Below are 23,453 nucleotides of genomic sequence, written 5' to 3'. Positions count from 1 at the left end.
ACTTACGATCATTCGACTTTACGACCACAATCGCTAGCCACGACTGCTCCACATCTGGCAGCACAAACGTTGCCCAGCTGGGCGAACGACAGTGCGGACCAGCTTCCAGCAGCACTACCATCTCCGCGTGCATATAGCCTACTCAACTTACGACCAAATCGTGTTATGACTGGTCTGTCGGAACCAATCGTGGTCGTAAGTCGAGCACTAGCTGTATATAATCCCAAATAAAATAAATTGTTCTACCCAAAAGACACATGCATTCGTATGTTCATTGCAGCACTATTTACAATAGCAAAGATACGTAATCAACCTAGATGCCCATCAATGGTGGATCACACAAAGAAAATGTGGTACATATACACCATGGAATACCATGTAATCACAAAAAGAGATAAAATCATCTCCTTTGCAGCAACATGAATGCAGCTGGAGGTCATTATCCTAAGTGAATTAATTCAGGAACAGAAAACCCAATACCAAATGTTCTCACTTATAAGTGGGAGCTAAATAATTGGGCACTCATGGATGTAAAGGTTGCAACAATAGACACTGGGTACTACTGGAGGTGGGAGAGGGTTGAAAACATGTTGAGCACTATACTCACTACCTGGGCAACAGGATCATTCATATCCCACACCTCAGCACCACATAATATGCTTAAGTTAACAAACCTGCACATGTACCCTCTGAATCTGAAATAAAAGTTGAGGTCCTTGCTCATGCCTGTGTCCTGAATGCATTGCCTAGGTTTTCTTCCAGGGTTTTTATGGTTTTAGGTCTTATGTTTAAATCTTTAATCCACCTGGAGTTAATTTTTATATAAGGTGTAAGGAAAGGATTGAGTTTCAGCTTTCTGTGTGTGGCTAGCCAGTTTTCCTAACACCATTTATTAAATAGGGAATTCTTTTTCCATTGCTTGTTTTTGTCAGGTTTGTCAAAGATCAGATGGTTGCAGATGTATGGCGTTATTTCTGAGGACTCTGTTCTGTTCTATTGGTCTGTATATCTGTTTTGGTGCCAGTACCATTCTGTTTTGGTTACTGTAGCCTTCAGTATAGTTTTAAGTCAGAAAGCATGATGCCTCCAGCTTTGTTTTTTTTTTTCTGCTTAGGATTGTCTTGGCTATGCGGGCATGCCATGGAATACTATGCAGCCATGAGTTCATGTCCTTTGCAGGGACATGGATAAAGCTGGAAACCACCATTCTCAGCAAACTGACACAGAACAGAAAACCAAACACCACATGTTCTCACTCATGAGTGGATGTAGAACAATGAGAACACATGGACACAGGGAGGGGAACATCACACACTGGGGTCTGTCGGGGGGAAGGATAGCAGGGGATTGGGGGATAAGGGAGGAATAGCTTTAGGAGAAATACCTAATGTAGATGATAGGGTGATGGATGCAGCATACCACCATGGCACATGTATACCTATGTAACCTGCCCATTCTGCACATGTACCCCAGAACTTAAAGTATAATAAAAAAATAAATGAATTAAAAAGTTGAAATTAAAAAAAAATACCAAAACTAACAGAAGAAATGTAAAATCTAAATAAACACAGATCTGTTAAAGAAATTGAATTTGTATTCCAAAAGCTTCCCACAAAGAAAACTCTAGGTCACGTTGTTTTACCAGTCAATTCTTCCAAACATAAGGAAGAAATAATACTGATCCTTCACAAACCCCTTTAGGATATGAGGTAGGGGGAGAAACACTTCCCAACTCATTTGATGTGATCAGCATAACCCCAATACTTAAACCTGACAAATATATAAGAAAAGAACAATGTTCATTATAAATGTAGATGCAAATTTCCTTGAAAATATTAATAATAAAATCTGGTAAAATATAAAGGATAATATATCATTACCATGTCATGTTTAATCCATGAATGCAGTTGGTTTAACATTTGAAAATCATTCAAGGTCATGTACTACATTAGCATTAAAAGAGGGAGGAAGTATATAGCACCTTAACACATGTGCAAAAATAACTTAAAATTTACTACTTTAAAGACTCACCGTACATTAATAACAGGAAAGAACTTTCTCAGTCTGATAAAATGGCATTGCTATCATTTAAATGTGTTTTTCAAAGTTTGTGTGTTATAATCCCCAGTGCAACAGAGTTGAGAGGTGGGACCCTTAAGAGGTGATTAAGTCCTGAGAGCTCTGCCCTCATGAATGGATTAATGCCATTATTGTGGGAGTAGGTGCCTGATAAAAGGATGAATTCTTCCCACTTTCCCATGCTTGGTTGCACAGGCTTTGCCATTGCACCCTTCTCCCATGAGATGATGCAGCAAGAAGGCCCTTGCAAGATACAGCCCATTGATCTTGGACTTCTCATTCACCAGAACCATCAGCCATGTAAATTTTGGTTTATTATAAACTACCCAGTCTCAAGTATTCTGTTATGTTGGCATAAAATGGCTTAAGACAGGCATCTATAAAAAACCTCCAGCCAGCATCATACTTAATGAAATATGAATCCTTCTTCCCTATAATTTGGAAATGGGCAAGGACTTTCACTTTCACCACTTTTCTTTAACATTGTTATGTAAATCTGAGCCATATTAATAAGGAAAGGAAAAAAATAAAGGGTGCATCAGTTGGAAAGGAAAAATAACTAATTTTTTACAGATAATATGATTATATATTTTGAAACTCTAACAGACTCTACAAGAGTTAAGTGAATTCAGCAAGGTCAAAGGATATAAGATCAACGAAAAAAATTAATTGGGTTATATATGCTTGCAATGACGAAGTTCAATTTACATTTAAATTAACTAAAATGGATGTTAAAGATTTAAGGAATAACCAAAAAAATCAAATATCTAGAAATAAATCTGACAAAAGATGTCAAGACCTTTCTATTGAAAACTACAGAACATTACTGAAGTAAATTTAAAAAGTCTTTTGAAAAATGAGAGACATAGTATCTTTATGGATTGAAAAACTTAACATTATTAAGATATCCATTATCTCTAAATCAATATAGAGATTCAATATAATTCCTATCAAAATTCTAACAGGCTCATTTGAAGAACTAGACAGATGACTCAAAAATTGATATGGAAGGGCAAAGGCTCTAGAGAAGCTAGAGCAATTCTGAAAAAGAGAATAAAGTTGTAGGACTTACACTACTTGATTTTAAGATCTATTGTAAAGCTACTGTAATCAAAACAATATGATATTGATGTCAACAGACAAACAGACCACAAGAACAGATTAGAGAGCCCCTCATATATATTGGTGGTTGATTTGTGACAAAGATGCAAGATCAATTCAGTGGGGAAAGGAAAGTCTTTTTAATACATTTTGCAATATTCACTGGATATTCATATAAAAAAGTGAATCTATGGCTGGGCATGGTGGCTTACACCTGTAATCCCAACACTTCGGGTGGCTGAGGTGGGTGAATCACTTGAGATCAGGAGTTCGAGACCAGCCTGGCAGACATGGCAAAACCCCATCTTAACAAAAAATACAAAAATAAGTTGGGTGTGTTGGTGCATGCCTGTAGTACCAGCTACTTGGGAGGCTGAGATATGAGAATCACTTGAATCCAGGAGACAGAGGTTGCAATGAGACAAGAGTGCACCACTGCCCTCCAGCTTGGGCGACACAGCAAGACCCTGTCTCTAAAAAACCAAAAAACAACAAAAAAAGTGAATCTAGACTTTTATGTCTCTCTGTAGATTAAAATTAATTTGAGAATATCTTTGAGAATTCAGGTTAGACAAATATTTCTTGGACAGAATACAATATGGAAAGCACAAACAACAAAATCAAAACAATCAATTGGTTGGGCTTTGTCAAAATAAACAATTTTTGTTCATCAAAAGATCCCATTAAGAAAATGAATATAAACAAGAAACAGACTAGGAGACAATATTTACATAACATATGTTTGTTTTTGTTTTTTTGACCTTGGAAATTTCCATCACTTTTTTGTAAATTTAGGAATGCATTAATTATCATGCTTGTCAATCTACCACCTAGGCGTTTTGTGTAAAAGGTACTTCAGAACACTGGTGTTCTTCGACTTTTCAGATTCTCTACACAATATAACATTTTTCTGAGCCGCATTAGGTAGAAATATATAGTATCATAGTAATTACCTTATTTCACACAAACAGAATTGTATAACCAAATTCTCTATAGTTACCCTTCAGAAGTAAACCCTGTATTTACTAGTTTCCTAGGGAGGAGGCATTATTGCATAGGAGTAGATAAACCTCTGGAGAAAATGTTGGCCTGGCGTATCTTTTTAGCCATCAGCCTTGCTGTAAGTGGAGCTGTGGCCATGCATGTATATACATGTGTGTGCATGTGCATTTTCATGACTGCAGATATAGACAGACACATGTATGCATAGATAGTTTTTGCAGATAAGATATATTTTCAGGTAAGAATGGAGTAAAATTTTAACCTGGATTTCATTGTAACATTTGGATATAAGATATCTAAAAAATGATCGGTGTTTATTGGTAGAGCATGATTACTTACAAAATAATTTAACTGTTTTATGCTAGTGACAACTAGCGTTTTTCCTAGGAATTCATTTCTAGTAATTACTGTTTGATAATATAAGGGTAATGTGAATTTCCTGCTTCCTGCAAATAATGAGAATGTGAATTTAATGCCTTCTTTATAGCCTGGTTCCTCAACTCCATAGAGCAGGATGAGGAAGAGATAATTTGTGGTGTGGAGTTCAGGGGCTTTTGTACCTTGGATCCTATCCTTACATCTGAGTACATCCTCAGGAAAAACAAAAGTGAAAAAGAATAACAAAAGCAGGGGAGGAAATACATAGGAAGAGAGAAGAGGAAAATACACTGAAAAGCTGTGGTGAAATGCTGTCTGTGTAATCCCAAGGGCCTCAGGTGGCACAGGGCCCCTGGCTTCTAATTTGCCTCTCAAGACCTATTTGTGGTCAGAAGAACCTTGTTCTGTCAATACTTAAATGTGTGATCTTGAGTAGGTTTTCTTTTTCTTTTTCATTTTTTAAATTTTTGTATTTTTTTAATATATATATTTTATTGCACTTTAAGTTCTGGAGTACATGTGAAGAACATGCAGGATTGTTGCATAGGTACATACATGGCAATGTGGTTTGCTGCCTCCATCCGCATCACCTATATCTGGCATTTCTCCCAGTGTTATCCCTCCCCACACTAAAATTAACTCCAGATGGATTAAAGACTTAAACATAAGAACTAACACCATAAAAACTCTAGAAGAAAACCTAGGCAAAACCATTCAGGACATAGGCATACGCAAGGACTTCATAACTAAAACACCAAAAGCATTGGCAACAAAAGCCAAAATAGACAAATGGGATCTAATTAAACTCCAGAGCTTCTGCACAGCAAAAGAAACAATCATTAGAGTGAACTGGCAACCAACAGAATGGGAAAAAATTTTTGTAATCTGCCCATCTGACAAAGGACTTATATCCAGAATCTGCAAAGAACTAAAACAGATTTACAAGAAAAAAACAAACCCATTCAAAAGTGGGCGAAGGATATGAACAGACACGTTTCAAAAGAAGACATATGTGAGGCCAAGGAACATGAAAAAATGCTCATCATCACTGGTCATTAGAGAAATGCAAATCAACACTACATTGAGATACCACCTCATGCCAGTTAGAATGGTGATTCTAAAAAAATCTGGAGACAACAGATGCTGGAGAGGTTGTGGAGAAATAGGAATAGGTTTTTAAATGTCCTTTGGCTTCTTTTGAAAAGTGAGCTAGCATCATGTATTTTGTGGTTTTGTGAAAACTAAAGCAGATAGTGTCTACAAACTTCAACAGAGTGTCTGGTACATTACAAACACAAAATAAATGGTCATTAGTATGATGATCTCAATACCACATCTTCCAGCTGCGAAGAAATGGTTTTGTTCCAGACAGTGCTTTTCAAACTATCTGTGTTGAAGAATCACTTCTAAAAATTACCAGTCTACTGTGTGTTTATACTTTTATAAAATGCATTTATTTATAAAATGGATTACCAGAAAACTGAAATGAAAAATATATGCAGATATAAAACAAAGCCATCAATTTTTATTCTTATATTTGGTACACATCAAGTACCTGTCAAATTATTATAGGAGTTACTAAGTGCTTCTAATTTCTGAATACATCTTATGGACTGGAAATAGTTTGCAGCTAGGCATTGGTCCATGGTTCATACTTGTAGTACCACTGCTCTGTGAGGAGCAGATCTACTGTTGCCTATAAATACGTAAGGGTGGACCTTGCTAAGGCAAGGACCTTAGAAGTGTTTAGAAGTCTGTGCTGGGGTGCAGGTTATGGTCCAAGCTGGAAGCTCCCTCCCTCACGCATGTTGCTAATGGCTCCGAATTCTGAAGAGTCTGCTTTGAAGGAAATCTTCACATAAAAGGTCCTATGTAAAAATAACTTTGTCCTGAAGGTGATGGAGTTATTTAGAATCTATGAGGTGAACAGCTAGAGTTGAGAAGTTGTCCAACAGTCTACAAATGTTCAGTAACATAGACTTTATCAAAAGATGCACTCTCCTCCTCTCCAAACTTCACCAGTATTCCTTCCTTTCCAGTGTTGATTTGTTGATTTGGATTATCCTTGATGCAAATATCTGATTTTAGCTAATATTTTAAGGTGACAAAGTAACAAGAGTTGTCAGATGACAGTGCTTTGTATTTTAAGAGAACAGCTCCTAGGGAACTTCAGATTCTACTCTGATGTATTGAAGATCTACCATACTAGGCGCCATGACTGGTGCCTTGGTTCACATGGGCTTGCTGATAAGCAGCTCAGTGAGGTTGGAGTTTTTATCGATGCCATTTATTAGGAAAATTGAACTTCAGAAAGCTTTGATAACTTGCCTGTGGTCTGATTCAAAGATAGGTGTAATGACTCCAGGTTTAATCATCTTTCATGATTTTACTATACTATATCACAGATTTAATCATCTTTCATGACATTTTGTCACTGTCATTGTATGTGTATTATTACGAATCCTCATGGGAAAGTGCATAGTCTACCACAGCCCAAAGCACTGGCGTTTACGATAGACCAGCCATCTAGGAAGAAAATGTCTGTGCTTGTATGTCACCAGCTTTTGTAGAATTTATCTCTCATAGATAAGGATATTTTTAATAAGGTAATAATTAATCACAGTTTAATGAAGAACTTAGGTTAACTGTAAGACAGGCTAAAGAAGTTGGTGATTTATTAAATATCTTCAATTTAAGAAAGACTTTTAAATAAAGGATAATAGCAATCAACTTAAATGATACTAAGATTACGGAGGGATGAAGTCTCAATTTCAGCAAAAAATACTTAAGCTAACATGGTGAAGAATTTCCTGCCATGATGTTGCTTTACAGCTTTGGAATGGTCTCAAAAGTTCATATAGAGTGTCTAACAATAGGTGTATGGCTTGCTTTCAGAATGTCTTGCTTGAGAATTCTTGGATTGACTACATTACCAGTAGACTTGATCTGCAGTGGTTGTGACTCATAGAGGTAACCTCCAGAGGAAATAATGTGTACTTCTGAATGTTCTGATGCCTTTATTCATTCATGCGACAAATAATGCTTGAGTTCCTTCTGAGGACCAGGCATTGTTCTGCAGATACGATGGTGAACATGGCAAAAGAGACCCTTTTCTCGTGTAGCTCATATTCTTGAGGAAAGACAAAAAACCAAATAGTTCAACAAGGTAGTTTTTTAGTGACAGATTTATTGATGAAATAAACAGGTTGATGTGGTAGAGTGCAACAGGTAGTGAGGCCATTAATTTTCATTATGTGATCAGGCAAGTTCCCCCTCCCATGCCTGCAGTCAAGAAGAAACAGTGTGCATCTATGGAGGGTCTCATAGGCCACAGTGAAGGGTTTGTATTTTAGCAATGAGAAACCAGAAGAAAGCCTTAAACAGAAGGATAGCATGATGCATTTTGAGTTCATAAGTCACCCCGTTTTCCTGCTATGAAAGAAATCGGGGTATTGGGACGAAAATGGAAATGCGAAGTCAGCCAGTGAGGCTGCTGTGCTGTTGCAGCCTACCGAAGGCAGGAAGCACCCAGGCAGGAGATGGCAGTAGCCTGGACTAGGGTGACAGCAGTGGGTTTGGAGAGAAGGGTTAGACTGCCAGGAATTACTTATGGATTGGGCTGGGGTTGGGATGAGGAAAAAGGGAAGAATGGAAAAGGACCCCTGACCTGGGTCGTATTATTTACTGAGGTGGGAGAGACTAGAGGAGGAGGAGTTTGGAGAGAAATCGCTTGGCCATGTTACATTCGAGGTGCTTATTTGACATCCAAGTAGCTGATATCAAGTTGACAGTTATATAAATGGGCTTCAAGCTCAGTGGTGAATTGAGGCTGGAGACAAACGTTTGGTAGCTTTCAGCAAAGAGATGATGTCAGAAGTCTCCAAGGGCCTGTGTGAGGTCACCTGGAGGGAGAATGTGCTAGAGGAGAGGACCTATGCCTGGGCACTAGGGCACTCCAATGTCTAAAGGAGGAGAGAAGGACATTGAGAAGAATCAAACCAAAGCGTGGGTGTCATAGAAGCCCAAGAGAAGAGGCCTCTCCTGGAAAGGTAAGCTGAAGTCAAAAGATCTGCTGTGCCCCCAACCCCTGTTGATGCCACAGACCCTGGACCCACACAGCTTCAGGACTGACCTGGAATTGAGCTAACTTCAGTTATTTCAGGCCAAGGCACAGGGTGTGTGCCCCCCACCACTCTGTTCTCTCCTGTTGTCCCACATCTGAACTGCGTCTTGTCTGGTGGCTGCCTTGTGGTGCACTTATTCACGTTGTAAACATTTGCTGAACGGCCTGTCTCTGCGGGACTTCACGTGTAACCACGAACAACAGCAATTAAGATGTAAATTAATGACTGTGTGAATCAAAACTCCTATACATCCCATCCTATTGTAATTGCATCCCTGGAAAGGACAGTGAGTGGAAAGGCCAGGCTAGCCTTTCTGTGTGGTGAGTCACGTTGGGTGCATTAATCCACACCAAGCCTCTAAACTTCCTTCTGCTCGCTTCAAGTCTCCCCCATGAGCTCCCCGTGGTCCATTTTCCCTCGTATTTTGGCTCTTCTTTCCCATCTCCACCATTCCATTTCTGTCAGCTTTGGGCCTTCTCCTTTGTTCCACTTGACCGTCTCAAAGCATATAAAAGGGCTTGTTTTCACAAGGAAGAACCTTTGGTGATGATGAGCCATGACAGTTTGCCTTCCTGGGAGGAATCTTTAGTGTTTAAATTATCTGGGGATGTTGAACAAAGGATTGTGGGAAATTCAAAGCTTTTTTACAAGGGGGAAAAAATGCCCACACAGGGCGAGGTGTACAAAGCGTCGTCCTGGTAATAAACTCAGTCACTCCCTAGAACACAGCCGCACCTCTCCTCAGACACCTCCAAAGCTTTTGGGGAGGGAGCTGGTTGCTGTGGCTTCTCAGGAGAGTGCGAAATGTGTCTCTGAAAAGAACACAGCCATTTGTTCTCTGTCAGGATGCCTCTTTCATACTGTAATTAGAGTGCTGTGGGGGGTGTAGGTGGGGGAGCCAGAAGAATATGAAATGCTCTTACTTCCCTGGGGCTCATTCTTTCTGCACCACAGGACTTTGAACCCACTGAAATATTGTGGCAAACATACACTATTATATGCAGAGACAGAGAGGAAGCAGCATGTGCACCTCTGAGTTCATGCCTTCATAGTATCTGTGTGCCACGTGAAGTGGCGCAGGCTGGCGGAGAAGTAAACAGTCGATCTCAATTCTGCTGTGTAACTCTTTGTCTTTCAACACTCCTGAAAGCCTTTATTTTTCCGATCTGCAAAACAGAGATGAAAGTATGATCCCCCTAGTCCCTTTCTTAAGAGGTTTTAAGGACCGCCATGTGAGAATCAGAACTTTTCAGTGTTCACAGTATGTGCTATTCCGTGATCATCCCACTCATGGGAGGGATTTGTGAAGCAGCTAGAATGAAATAGTGTAGCATCCAAGAATATTCATGGGTTTTTTGGTTTTGTTTTAAATTTTATTTGAAGCAATACCAACAACAATTTCTTGATTATGTTTTACTGAATAATCAGTTAACATCTTTCTAGCATGTGCCAGCAAGGGGAAGGAGGGTGGTGGAGAAAGAGCGTCTAGGGTGGTTCTGTTTCATTCACAGCAGATAATCCTTGAAGCAGCTGGTACATATTGTGTGGATGACAGAGAATTCGGTGCTATTGAGCTTAATGATCTTTAATATAAACGTGTCAGGATATCCAGCTGACTTATATACACAGCTGAACTCCTGATCCTCCCCCTTCTCAAACCTGCTCCATTATCTTTTCCATCCCGGTTTACTTAACTCCATTCTTCTAGTTGCTGTCGTTTAAAACCTTGGGGTCACCTTGGGTGCGTGTCTCTCTTACACTCCTCATTCAGTGGCTAGCACGTCCTCCTGGCGGTGTCTTCACAGTCAATCGAGAGCCCCACTATTTCTTCTGAGCTGTATTCTACCACTCTGGCCGAGGCCACCCTCATCGGGATATAGCCTGGAAGACCTCCCTGCCTCCACCCTTAACCCCCTTCAGTCTCTTCTCAACAGAACAACCAGAGATATTCTTTGCAAACTTGTGTGTGGGACTGCTCTGCTGAAATCCACCAATGGTTTCCCAATCACACCAACTAAAACTCAAATCTTTATGGGGTCTCTACGGCCCTGCATGACCCAGCCCTTCACTTCGCCACTGCCTGCCACCCACGTTGACCCTGTTTCTGTGTATTCCGTCCACTCTAGTCACATTGGTCCCTTTCTGTTCTTCAGAAGCTCCCGCAAGATGCTTCTGCCCCACAGCTTTGCCCTGGCCATCACCTCTCCCTGGAGCCCTCCTCCCCAGATGTCTGGCTCACTTCCTCACACCTCTCGTATCACTCTTCAGGTCTCCTCGGTGAGGCCCTCCCTGGCCACTCCACCCAACATTCCACCCCACAACCACAGTACTTACTATACTTGTCTGCTTTCTTTTTGCCTGAGGAATTACCAGTTTATAGCATTCTGTATGTTGTACTTACTTATCTTGTTTATTGTTTCTCTCATGCAGTATAATATAAGCTCTGTGAGGACAAAGGACAAAGATTTGCTTTTTTTTTTTTTTTTTTTTAAGAATGGGGTCTCATTCTGTGGCCCAGGCTGGTCTTGAACTCCCGGCCTCAAACCATCCTCCTCCGTTAGCCTCCCAACTATCTGAGATTACAGGTACAAACCAACGCTCCCAATTATACTTGCTGCTATATTCTCATATTCTAAAACAATACCTTCTGTGTAGTAGGGACTCAATAAATTATATTTTGGAGGTGGAATGAATATGTAAAATAAAGGCCTGATAATAGGTTATCCGTATTAAGATACATTCACAGAACTGTCAGCAATATAACAGCTACTTGGAGCACCTACTATACATTGTAGTTTCATTTATCCTCACAACAACCTTTTGAGATAAGTATGATAATTATCTTAATTTTATGAGTGAGGAAACCGAGATTCAGTTTAAGAACTTGCTCCAGATGACACCACGATGGACCTAGGATTCAAACCCAGGTCTTTACAACTTCAGAGCTTTTAATCATTATACTTTAACAGTCTGGATTCCACCAACTTCAAGGTTAAAAACCAAAACGGGAAACATGTTCCAGTTCCTTCATTATCTCCCTTACATTAATCGTCATACTTTTCCCTCCTGCATCTACCAAACAAATAAATGAGATCTCAAGATTGAGAAGAAAAAGAGAAAAGACCAGTTATTCCCTGAGCTCCTAAAAGAACAATCTTCTTTGAGTTCGCATAACCGAAATGTCCTGAAGCTGCGGGACTGCACTGGCTTTGGAATGCGATGCTCCAGGTCAGCCGCGACTGCCCTAGTCCTTGAAAATGGCAAGTCCTCTGGCCTCTCTCTATGCCTTAGTTTCCCTGCATGTGGAAAGCTGATCTCGGACAGGTGATCTGTCAGGTCCTCCTCTCTCGATATCCTAGTCTGTGAGACTCCTGGTCTGCTTCCATTGCCATGGACATAAGGTGGAGGGGTAGGAGTGGGATACAGCGCTTCATGTAATGCCACTTATTTGCCTTTATTTTAGGGAAGGATTTCTGCTCATAGGAGGAGCCTTCCCATAGCTCCAGATTCTAAGGAAGAGTGACCCTGTGTGATGTAGTTGAGATATGCATCCCCCATCCTGCTTATTAGAGTCAATGATGGATAGGATTTAGAGGGCTAGCTTCTGTCTTGGCCTTTATTTATTGACAACCTAAGTCTCCTTAAATCTTTTCTGGAACAAGTCAAGGGATAAAACATAAATAACTTTAATACTGCTGAACTCTGCGACCTTCAGTAAGGTGTTTACCTTCTCTGGGGCTGTGTTTGCATCTCTGAAAAATGGGAGAAAACGTTCTCTAAGCTCGTAAGAACACAGAAAATATATGAACACTGAAAAGGCTCACCCCAACCCCAGCTCATTTCCAATGGCACTGAAATGAAACCACTGCCAACACAGAATTACCAATCATGCTTCCAATTTCTCTGTTAGTTTCAGAACATTTAGGGTTGAGGAGGTTTTTCTTGATGTCTAACCCAAATTGCTCCTTCCTGAAGCAAAGACTTTACAGGAACCTTGGCAAGGTTTTCTTGTGGGTAGCAAAGCTCTCTGAAATATGGACTCTGGAGATTAATAGGAATATGACCATGTGGCCATTCGTGTGCTTGGCAGAGTGTGTCTACATATGCTGCTTGTGCCAGGATGAGCGTGTGTATCCATGCCAATGTGTGTGTGATGAAGCATGCAAGTGTGTACAGGAGTGTGGATAAACAGATTTTTGAGTCACACAGGCTGGCCCATCCTGGCACTCTGTCTTCTCTTTGGTTGCCATGACAGCAGTGAGGGGCTGTGCATCAGTAAACAAATCTCCCTGCGTGGAGCCAGGAGGAGAGGTCTGGAGTGAGAGGCTGAAACATGAGCCAAGCAGTCCTCCAACAAAAGCTTTCTTAGCCCAGCGGACCTACCAGAACATCTTCATCACTACACAAGCATTGAGATATCTGTCCAGGTGCCCTGTGACTGACTCTGGGGTGACATAACATGGGCAGACATTTCAGGCTGGAGCTAGGCTTTCATCAGCCTCACTTCTAATACCCAAGAGTTAGCAACAGCATAATCAGTTCTAGAAATGTGAATGACCAAAGCCCCTCCTAGTATCAGCCTATGGGCTAAAACCAGTTACTTTATTAAGGCAGAGATTAGCCACTTTGTGATTTTTCTGTAGCAATGGCTCGTTTATAGGTTCAGACATTCATAAAATATTAATTTTAATAATCTAAAAAGGCTTTCAAAGAAGTCTCCGTCTTCTTTCCCCTCACCCCTCCAGGCACACATGATAAATGTTTTGGGCATTCTACCTAGTTTGAGATTATATAATTCTTCCACTTCATCTTATTGATGAGTAATATAGGATTAGCGGTGTATTAATAGTTTTTACAATTTATGTTTCTTATGTACACTGTTGCAGAAAAAAAGCAGTCACAAATACAAATGCAGTAACCAGGATAAAAGAAGAAAACTGTACTCAACCGTGCAGTGCAAAGAGATCCACCTTGTTCTTAGTTTCCATGACTGAAATTCACAAATCCAAGCCTTGCGTACATACGTGGGATCCGGAATAGAGGCTCATCCATGCTCAACCCCAACTCCCCTTTCTTCCCCCTATGCAAGAGCCGTATGTGAGGAGACTTACAGGTCACCCTCCCTCAGAGGAGCCAGGTTTGAGGCTGAGGAACAACCAGAAATTAAGGATAACAGAACTGGGTAACGGGAAGTATCTGCACTGAAACACAACTTGGATTTGTGTCACTATACAATCTCTTAAGGGAATCTAGTCAGGACTCTCAGGGTCAGCCAGATCTATCCTGCCTCTGGTTATGAGCCTAGGGTTTATATGTGCCCTGATTCAACTCTGACGAAGAAATTGAGACAGCGAGGTAACTGCCCCATTTGTAAGCAGCAGAGGATGCCTATATCCCAAGCTCTGAAAATAGACCTGTGGTGTTTCTGTTGCATCACATGGGGATTTGTTTTTGTTCCCCTTGCTTGGAATTCTGAAATCTAGACTCATCCCATCTTGAGTTCTGTTGTATTTCTGGGTGTGGAAACCCTGGATAGAACAAATAAAAAGGAGTTGATTACCTGTCCTCTTAGGCCAGAGGCTGTTGCCAAGCGGCCTTAGAGAATATGAACATTCTTCTAATATAGGCTGGATACCCCTTTTACATTTCCTGTGCCTTGCTCCAAGGGAACTGGATAAATTAAGATATTAGTAGTGCCCCGCTTCGAGCTGCCTTTCAGTGAGGGGATTCAGCAGTCATCTGGTTAACCAAATAATGTTAATATGCTTTATCTTTGCAAAAGCATCACCATCTGAATAGCCCCAGGATCCTCTGCGAGGAGGAAAGTGTACTCAGATCCTCAGAGAAGAGAGAGGGACCAGCTAAAGGAGTATGCTTTCTTTCCCAGGTCTGGCCACATACATATTCATGAGCCTGGTGGGCATGTTAAATCTAAGGTTTATGAAGCTGAATCTTATTTGCTCCTGTTCGCTACAGAATGCAATATGTGTATGAATAAATGGAAACAAAATCTACAGTAGATCACCGGCTTGACTAACGCTATGAACTTTATTCTAGTTCTTTAATAACCCAACACAGAGCAACGGATTTTTATGCTACTGTCTCAATGAAAAGCATAGTCCCTTAAAGAAAAACAAAACCCATCTGTTTTTATATCCTTATTTTCCTCAACCTTGGGCTGAAATGAAATCCCTCTTGTAGATTTTAAATGTTGACTTCTAGATAGCAGGAAAGACAGCTAAGGCATCATAAAAACAGAACATAAACTGGAAGAAGACAATAGTTTGAATTTTGTCTTTGCCTCTTGCTAATTGGGTTGTTTTGGGCAAGTAATCTTTCTGAATCTCACAGGGCTTTTGAAACTATAAATGAAATAGTTTACATGAAAACAATGGGTAAATTTAACAAGTTGAAATGTGTTATATGAACATTAGCTGTGCTTGATATTTTGTCTCTATAATCTATGGAATCTACTGTCATACCAGACACTGGGTTAGGCTTCAAGACCCTTGTTGTAATGTGCTACGACGCAGGCTTTACTTGACCTCGTGAAGTCTGCAGACTAATCAGGGAGACAGGCCATGGGTACTAACAATTATAACAGCAAGGGAGGAGGGGTGACAAGAGTTAGGAAAAACACAGGTGCCGGACTTGCTACCCAGGTTCCCAGTGAAAGAACAAAACAAAAAAGGCCGCTTGATAAAGAAGGCCCCCCACATCCTCCTTTAAGGTGCTGGAGATGCTTAGGAGGTACCCTCGGTGGTGCACATTCCTTGCTTTACTCCTTTTAGCCAACAGGCTTGGCCAGATTCGTCGGGTTGCGGGCCTGTGAGTTCCAGCTAGGATGCCAGGTGGGAGGAAAGGGAGCTTACAATGGCAAAGAAGAGCAGGGAGCCCAGCTGGTGAGACCTGGAGCCAGGAAACTTCCAAACACCGGGAGCATGTGGAAACAGCGCTTAACCTGCAACCGGAGGAGGTTAGACAAAGGGAGGTTAGATGGGTCTGTTGGCCTTTCCCAGCAGAAATCAAGCTATGTCGTCATTCTGGAGGCCATACAGAGATGACACACTCCATTCCTCTTAGTCAATTTACAGTAACTGTAGTGGAGTCAAACCACAAGAAACTGGTGGTGGTATGCAGGAGCTGCTGCTAGTTTACCTGCTCCCTTTGGGTCAGTGCAGAGGTGGCATACTCCTTTTAAGCCTCTGGGAATCAGGGGAAGAGCTATCATTTCTCCTAGTAAGCCTGGATATTTTTCATAGAAAAGGATATACTGAACTTACGCTGTGTGTTAGGCCTACTCTAGTCTGGGAAGATAGAAAGTTGAGTAAGGCACAGAATGTGGTTACAAAAAGCTCACAAGAAGGAGAGACAGTCACACGTACTGACCATGGTAAAGGTCTGACTGCAAGATGACCTCGAAAGAGATGAAAAGAGGTAGACTGGAGGCCGGAAAGTTGGGAGTCAGGGATGATGGGGCCCAAACAGGAGAGCCAACATTCCTGTGTGGCCTTGAAGAAGGATTTTGACTCAGGCAGATAAGAAGGAATTCCAGGCAGATAACCATTGTGCACTAGCCTTGAACGCCCACCCTGCCTTTTCAGGAAGTGTGGAGAATGTGCTGCGGTTGAAACATGGCTGTGGTGGGTTGTAGGCAGGCAGGGGGTGGGTGGGGATGGTGGGAAGAGAAAGGTTTGGCTCCAACTATGTAAGACTCTGAAGGCCATGCTTGAAGGCTTCATCCTCTTCATTCAGCAGAGGATGCTGGAAGCCATAGAGGAGGCGCTAATAGAGTAGAAAGAGATGGAATTTACATCTGAGACTCATGGTTCCTCTGAGTGACTATGTGTCCTTGGACGCTTGCCCTCTTAAAGGGCCACTTAAGGCCCTTTAAATTCAGTTTTCTGAGCTGGAAAATGGATACGTTGATCATAATGCTTACCCTAGATGTTCAGGATGATTATGTTCCTCTGGTCATAGCCTGCTTAAATTCTCCTTTTTCAAGGTCTTGCTCCAAATATCACCTTCTTATTAAACCTCTCTGGATTCCCCCAGAGCTTAGTTGAAAAATCAAGACATATACCTATGATAAGATGAAGTAGCATGTAAAAATGCCATTAGGTTAGGCAAATATGGGGGCCATGAAGGACTTGGGCTCTTACGGGAGAAAGGCTTGGGTTCGAATCTTGGCTCTGTTTCTCGCCTAAACTCCATCAAGTTGCATAACTTTTAAGTTAAGGATGAAAATACCTATTATATCTTCTCAGAATGGTTGTAAACATTAAATGAGCAAAATGTGTGAAGGTGCTTGGTCAATTAAGACATGCTCTACACATTACTTACTGTGGTTATTACTGAAAGTGTGGAAGTGATAAGATTCAGCGAATGACCTTTTTTAAAAAAAATAACGTTGGGCCAGGCGTGGTGGCTCATGTCTGTAATCCCAGCACTTTGGGAGGCCAAGGTGGGTGGATCACCTGAGGTCAGGAGTTTTGAGATCAGCCTGACCAACATGGTGAAACCCTGACTCTACTAAAAATAAAAAAAAATTAGCTGGGCATGGTGGCAAGCGCCTGAAATCCCAGTTGCTCAGGAGGTTGAGGCAGGAGAATTGCTTGAACCCGGAAAGTGGAGGTTGCAGTGAGCCGAGATCATGCCACTACACTCCAGTCTGGGTGACAGATCAAGACTTCATCTCAAAAAAACAGATAAGGTTGATAGTGTGAGATGGGTGAAAGGAGGGGAAAGAGACAGGCGGTAGAGAGACCAGCTGGGTGCTATTGCAGTGATCCAGGCAGGGGAGGGTGAGGTCCTTGACCAACATGGTGAGGATGGAGAGGCAGGGTGAATTCAGGTGCTTTTCTGAAGGTAGAACCAACAGGACAATGGTACTAATTGGACGGGAGGCATGAAAAGAAGCAAAGAGCCAAAGGTAAGAGTTTTGGTGGGTGTTGATGCCATGAACCAAGCCAGCCCCTTGTTACTTCCAAATTGCTGAAATTCAGAAAGCAGAAAGGAGGCATTTCAGGGCTTGATTTCAGTTACCCTGGCCCTCACTGGCCCTGGTCACTCTTCATTTTGGCTCCCTTCTTCCCTTCGCCAACAGCACCTTTAATAGAACCCAGTGAACCTGAAGCCAAGCGTGGGAGAATTTCTCCTTCCGATGTGCCTTTCCCTACTCCTCTGCCTGATTGTAGGCAGGTGGCTGTACCCAAGGAAACCAGCTCTATCTCAGTAGAAAGGCCAGGTGAGGGCCGAGCAGGTGTCTCTTGGCATTATGGTAGACTGGCACCTCCCCTTTCCCTGCACTGTGGCTGGGGCCCAACCCCCAGCCCCTCATTCATTTCTTCATTCCTGGACATGAGAGAGAAACTGGCAGGACCCACAGTGGGTGCTGGACTCCCCTCAGATTCAAGCTACAGCTCTATTTTTTTGTTTGTTTGTTTGTTTCTTTTTGAAACAATGTCTTGCTCTGTTGCCCAGGCTGGAGTGCAGTGGCATGATCACAGCTCACTGCAACCTCGAACTCCTGGGCTAAAGCAGTCCTTCCAGCTAAGCTTGCCAAAGTGCTGGGATTACAGGCATGAGCCACTGTGCCTGGCCTGCAGCTCTTTATAGGGATCACATTTAATAAGCAAAACAGCTTCCCCAGTAGTAGGAGAACACCTGAGCTGTGGCTAGGAGCCACTGCACAGGTAAGCAGCATCCTAGCCTGGAAGGATGTGTGGTGAGGAGAAAGGCATTGCCAGAGGTGGCTTCTGGAGGAAGCTGTTAGCAAACTGATTTACTTATCCCCATCTGTTCACCCATTGAATTCGATCCTCCTCTTCTCTACAGGGAGCCCTTAGTTCTCTTCTCTCTTCTTTTCCCGTGGAGCTGTAGCCTTCTCATTCTGTTGTCACAGCAAGTGAGATTGGTCCCTTGAGCCTATCATGGGCTCTGTCTTCTTCCTGACCTCACCTGGGCTTTCCCTCTGCCTCTTCATCTCTCCTCCACCCACCCCACCTTCCCACTGGCTTTACGGGAGTCAGGTATCCTTCCCACGACCCTTCCTTTCTTATTTAACTGATATCAGCCACCTTTGAATAGCATTTTAACCTTTCAAGTCGTCAGCCTCATTGATCTTCAGTGGCAGCTTTTATTGAGCACCAGAGTACAGGGCAGCCGAGGCTGCACAGCATTGTGGTTAGAGTTCACATCTCAGCAAGGCACTTCACCTCACTAAAGTCAGCTCCCCCATCTGTTAGATGGGAATTTTAATAGTATTAATACCTCGTAGGATGGTTGGGAGGATTAAATGAGTTAACGGGTGTGAAAACCTTGATACAGAGCTGACATATCATCACTGGTCAATATACATTAGTTACTATTGTTAGGAAAAGGAGAAAGCAGCTGCGCCCTTTAGAGGGTGAAGGGTTTTCGTTGCAGCGGAGGAGGTGGAACGTGGCATTTTGAAACCTAGCTTCTCACATGGCTAAGAAAATACCTTTCAAAATAGAGCAAGCAATCAGTTGGTCCTGACTGGAACGCAGCTAGTCTGGGAAGGCTTCCTGTGTGAGGCTGAATGAGGTGTGTTTCTATGTAACAGTGTAAGGAGGTCACAGTTGCAGCCTGGGTCGGAGGAAAGGGGACTTGGGCTTAATAGAGGTGTGGCTCAGATGCTGTCTCTGTTGCTTGATTCATCCTCTCCCTTATTCCTGGCCCTGTCCAAACCCAGTGAATTGTATCCTTCTTGTTCACAGGGAATTTGCCAAAGAGAGAGAGAGAGTGGAGAACCGAAGGGCTTTCATGAAGCTGCGGCGCCAGCAGCAGATTGAGCGCGAGCTGAATGGCTACCGGGCCTGGATAGACAAAGCAGGTAGGCCTGGGGGGCTGCAGGAGCCTGGGGAGTGGGTTGCAGAGACATCAGGGCCGGCCCCTCACTCTCAATGCCCTGATTCAAGGGGCAGCCTAGACACGAGAAGAGACACTGTGGATGTCTGCTGGGTGGCTCTTAAGGTTCCCTGCTCATCCTACCTGTATCCTCTGGGGTCTAGCTGTCCCTCCACCAAACTGTCCCATCTACCAAACACCTTAAGGCAGGCAACTTACCAAGGTGAACTGAATAAGAGAAACGTAACCCAATCCTGGAGCTGAGGCTGGGCTGGTGGCGTTTTATAACGCCGTTCCTGGGCAGTCTGTTCGGCAGATACTTACTGAGTGCCTGTGTTGTGTCAGACCCTGTTCTAAGCACTTGAGATACAGCAATGAGCCAAACGGTCAACCAGCTCACCAAAGCTCTTCTTTTGCAAAGCTCCCTAGCTGTAGAGGCAGCAATAAACAAAATAACAAATGAATGACTCATAAGACAATGATAAGGTGGTAAGTACGATAGGAAAACTCATCAAGGTAGGGTTATGGGGCATAGAATGTGCCGCAGTTTTAAATAGGAGGTCAGGGTGGGCCCATTGGTATGTAGACTTGGAGAGATGAAGGGGTGAGCCAGAGGAAGATCTGGAGAGGAGTATTTCAGTGCCAAGTACCTAACATGGGAGTGAGCAAGGAGTGCCCAAGAAGCAGAAGAGGGAAGGAATAGAGAGGAGTAACAGGAGACAGTGACGGCTACCACGGGGGGAAGTGGGTAGCAATCATATTTGACCTTATGGGCCATTGTAAGGTTTATGGGCTTCACTCTGAGTGATGCAAGAACCACAGGAGTTTTGAGCTGAGAGCTGGCATGCTCTGACTTTAGACCATAAAGGAGCACGTGCTGGCTGCATTGAGAATAGACCATAGAAGGACAAGGCTAGAAGCAGGGGGAATCATAGTGATGCCATCGCCACCATCCAGGGAGGAGATGGTGAAAACAGGTGTCTTCCTAAGCCTTGAGCTGTCATCAGTTCTCACCCTGTGGCTCAGCATTAGGAATAGTTCTCAGCCACCTGTGAGAATAGGTCCGAACCTATCATGATTTCATTAACCCACAGAGCCACCAGATTCAAGTTTGGCTGCGGTTTGGATGCTTATGTGGGGCATCAATCACTCCCATACTTGTCAGGAAAAAGGACGGATTTACTTTCTTTGTTTTAAAGGTTGGATTGCATTAGTATTATATATCTTCATTTTCTTCCAGAGGAAATAGTGATTATTTTAAACAGAAAAAATGCACATAAGACAGTCAGTATCTTTTCTCTATTCCTAATAGAAAACATAGCACAAAAGTGAGGTCACAGAGGAATAATTTGGAGTATGACTTAGTGCCTAGTTGCTTGAGCCTTATTCTGTAGGAGCTTTGGAATGACACTGTGAACTTACTTTGAACGCCAACACACAAAAACCCTCTCTAAACTCTGCAGTCAACTTTGGTGATCTCCAAGGGCTGGGAGAGTACATGTATGATTGGCATCTGCACTCCCATTAGCCTCTGGAAACATGAGCGACGTGTGTTGACTATACTTGCATTTCGCCCTTTCTCCTCCAAGGCTGTTGTGTAGGGATGAAGCGGACACGAATATCCCCTACCTCTTCCCAGAATGGTTAACTCAGGCTTGCCATGGGAGGGCGAGCCGATTTGCCTGCAGGCCAGGCAGGCAGCTTGATGGTCCCAGCTGTCCTTGGCTTCCTCGGCGGAGGAGCCATCTGACAGACCACTAAGAGAGCTGGCAGCAGACCCAGGAAGGAGCCCTCCCAGCCCTGGCCACCTACACAGGTCAGGCGGCACGGTATGCTGCTCCCTGAGGCTCTGCCTTTCAAATACTTACAGAATTCCAAGGCTTCCCTTTCTTCCAGTTGGCAAAGCCAGCTCTCTCCTCCTTCTAAGAAAAAAGACGCACTGCGACGTCAAAGTGTGCTTCCTGGCCCTTCCCTTTACAAATGGAGCGCGAGTGAATCAGAGACATATGGGTTACATTTCCCTGGAAAGACACTCAAGCTCTGAAGCGAACTTGGCAAAAGGCATGGGGTAGGGAGGAAGGGGGGTGGCTTCAGCACATCCAGAGCCCTGAGTGCTTCCCAGAGATCTCAGCAGCATCACACACCTTCAATCTGTCCTGGGGGGTCCCCAGACCTGCCCACCCCAAAGCCCAGACAGTGTGCATAGCAAAAGTGACTGTCTGGCTAAGGTAATTAAAGTTGCTATGAGGTATTTTAACAAGTAGCTGATTTTAAAATGATGCCCTCCAAACATGTGCTATAAAATGACTTAAAAACCCTTTATGTCTGCAGGAAGGAACACCCCACCAATAACACTTAACCTGCTAACTTAGCATTTTACCAGAGGCTATACTTAAAAAAGAAAGCAAACGTTTATGACTTGGTAATAACAGCCATCCTGTGAGTACCATCCCAGCCTTAAAATGTTCCCCTCCCTAGGAAATGTATTATATACTCTCCATTTTATCTGCAGCTGGAATTATGGTCATGACTTTCACCTAGCTTGTCCTTTTACTTGTTAAAAGTGTTTGAATTAAACCATTGTGTAGTAGGGCCTGCAGCAAGCTTTCCCCCAGCAGCTGGGATCTTGGGGAATGTTCGCTGAGGCCTGCAGCTCCCTGGCCTATGGGTTGAGCTCAAAACTCATCCCATCACTCCTCACAGGGCATGCAGGATCCCGTCAGATCCCTCTTTTGTTGGTGCACTTGGAGCGATGCTAGTGAGGTTTGGCCCAGCAAGGCTTAATAGAAAATGTTACCCGTCAGATGTGACGCCTCAGTAGAGTATAGGATTGCTCCTGGGGAGCCAAGAGGGAAAAGCACAGGGGACCGTGTGGTGTCGTTATAGAACTCCAACAAGCAAATCTATCATTCCAGCCGTCCTTCAGTTCTCTAACACCAGCTAGGTGTTCAATAATCAGCTAAATTCTAACACTAAATACTGCCTCAAATTAGCACAGACCCCTCAGGTTAAAGGCTCAGTTCCACAGGACTGCCCCCACTTTAGATGGCAGCCAAAAGTGGGGTTCCAGGCAATCAGCATATCTGCCTGGCTGACTACAAATCTGGGGATTCCTACACCACCGCCGCCGCCCCCCCCACTTTTCACAGATTCAGTAATTTGCTAGAATGACTGACAGAACTTTGGAAAAACCATACTGTATTAGAACAGCTACAACTCAGGGGCAGCCCAATAGAAGAGGTGATAGGGCAGGTAATGGTGGTGGGGACACAGAGCTTCATGTCCTCTTTGGGAACACTACCCTCCCAATTCGTTGATATGTTTACCAACTCCGATGCTTCCTGAACCCCAACATTTAGGGGGGGTTATGGATATTTCATTACATAGGCATGCTCGATTAAATTATCAGCCGTTGGCAATTAAACTCATCTCTAGTGCCTCCTCCTCCCCAGAAGTGGGCACAGGGGGAGGCTGAAAGTTCTGGCCTCCAGTCCTGAGGCTGTTTGTTCTGGCCACAAGCCATCTCCTCTAAGCTCTCCAGGGCCCCTCTCTGCTCCATGAGTCATTTCATTAGCATAGGAAGGACTGCCAGGAAAGAGACAAAAACCAAATACTTACTTTTTTCATTATACCTTAGAGACAAATCCATGATGGGCCCAAGCCTCTTTGGCGGAAGCTCTGGTCCACCAAGACAGGATTGAAGCGGTGGGGACAGGAGGAAGCCCACGAGCCCTGCTGCTGTCTCCAAAGACCTTTGGGTGTCTTCCTCTGACCTCTCCTCAGAGACATAGACTAAAGCCCAAAACACGGGCTCAGCTCCTGGATGAGGGTATAGATGTTATGACCAGTGGCCACTGGCAAGAGAAGCTAAGCAAGCACTTGTTGCTAGAAGTTCAG

At 43.2% G+C, this 23,453-nt stretch overlaps 1 protein-coding gene across 8 annotated transcripts in view; it reads left to right on the top strand.

The window, feature by feature from the left end:
* The window catches only part of CACNA1E (calcium voltage-gated channel subunit alpha1 E), a 502,806-nt gene that overhangs the window by 387,976 nt on the left and 91,377 nt on the right, over positions 1-23,453 (top strand). For all 8 annotated transcript variants that reach the window (XM_032291227.1, XM_032291223.1, XM_032291222.1 and 5 more), the window contains one exon: positions 19,427-19,542. In XM_032291227.1, coding sequence (XP_032147118.1) covers positions 19,427-19,542 — 116 coding nt within the window. The remainder of the gene's footprint in view (positions 1-19,426; positions 19,543-23,453) is intronic.

The sequence above is a fragment of the Sapajus apella genome, unplaced genomic scaffold (assembly GCF_009761245.1).
Source record: "Sapajus apella isolate SASKATOON/1434 unplaced genomic scaffold, GSC_monkey_1.0 scaffold25, whole genome shotgun sequence".
In the NCBI taxonomy this organism is placed as follows: domain Eukaryota; kingdom Metazoa; phylum Chordata; class Mammalia; order Primates; family Cebidae; genus Sapajus; species Sapajus apella.
The sequence above is the reverse complement of the archived record's forward strand: the minus strand, read 5'-3'. Positions and strand labels throughout refer to the sequence as shown.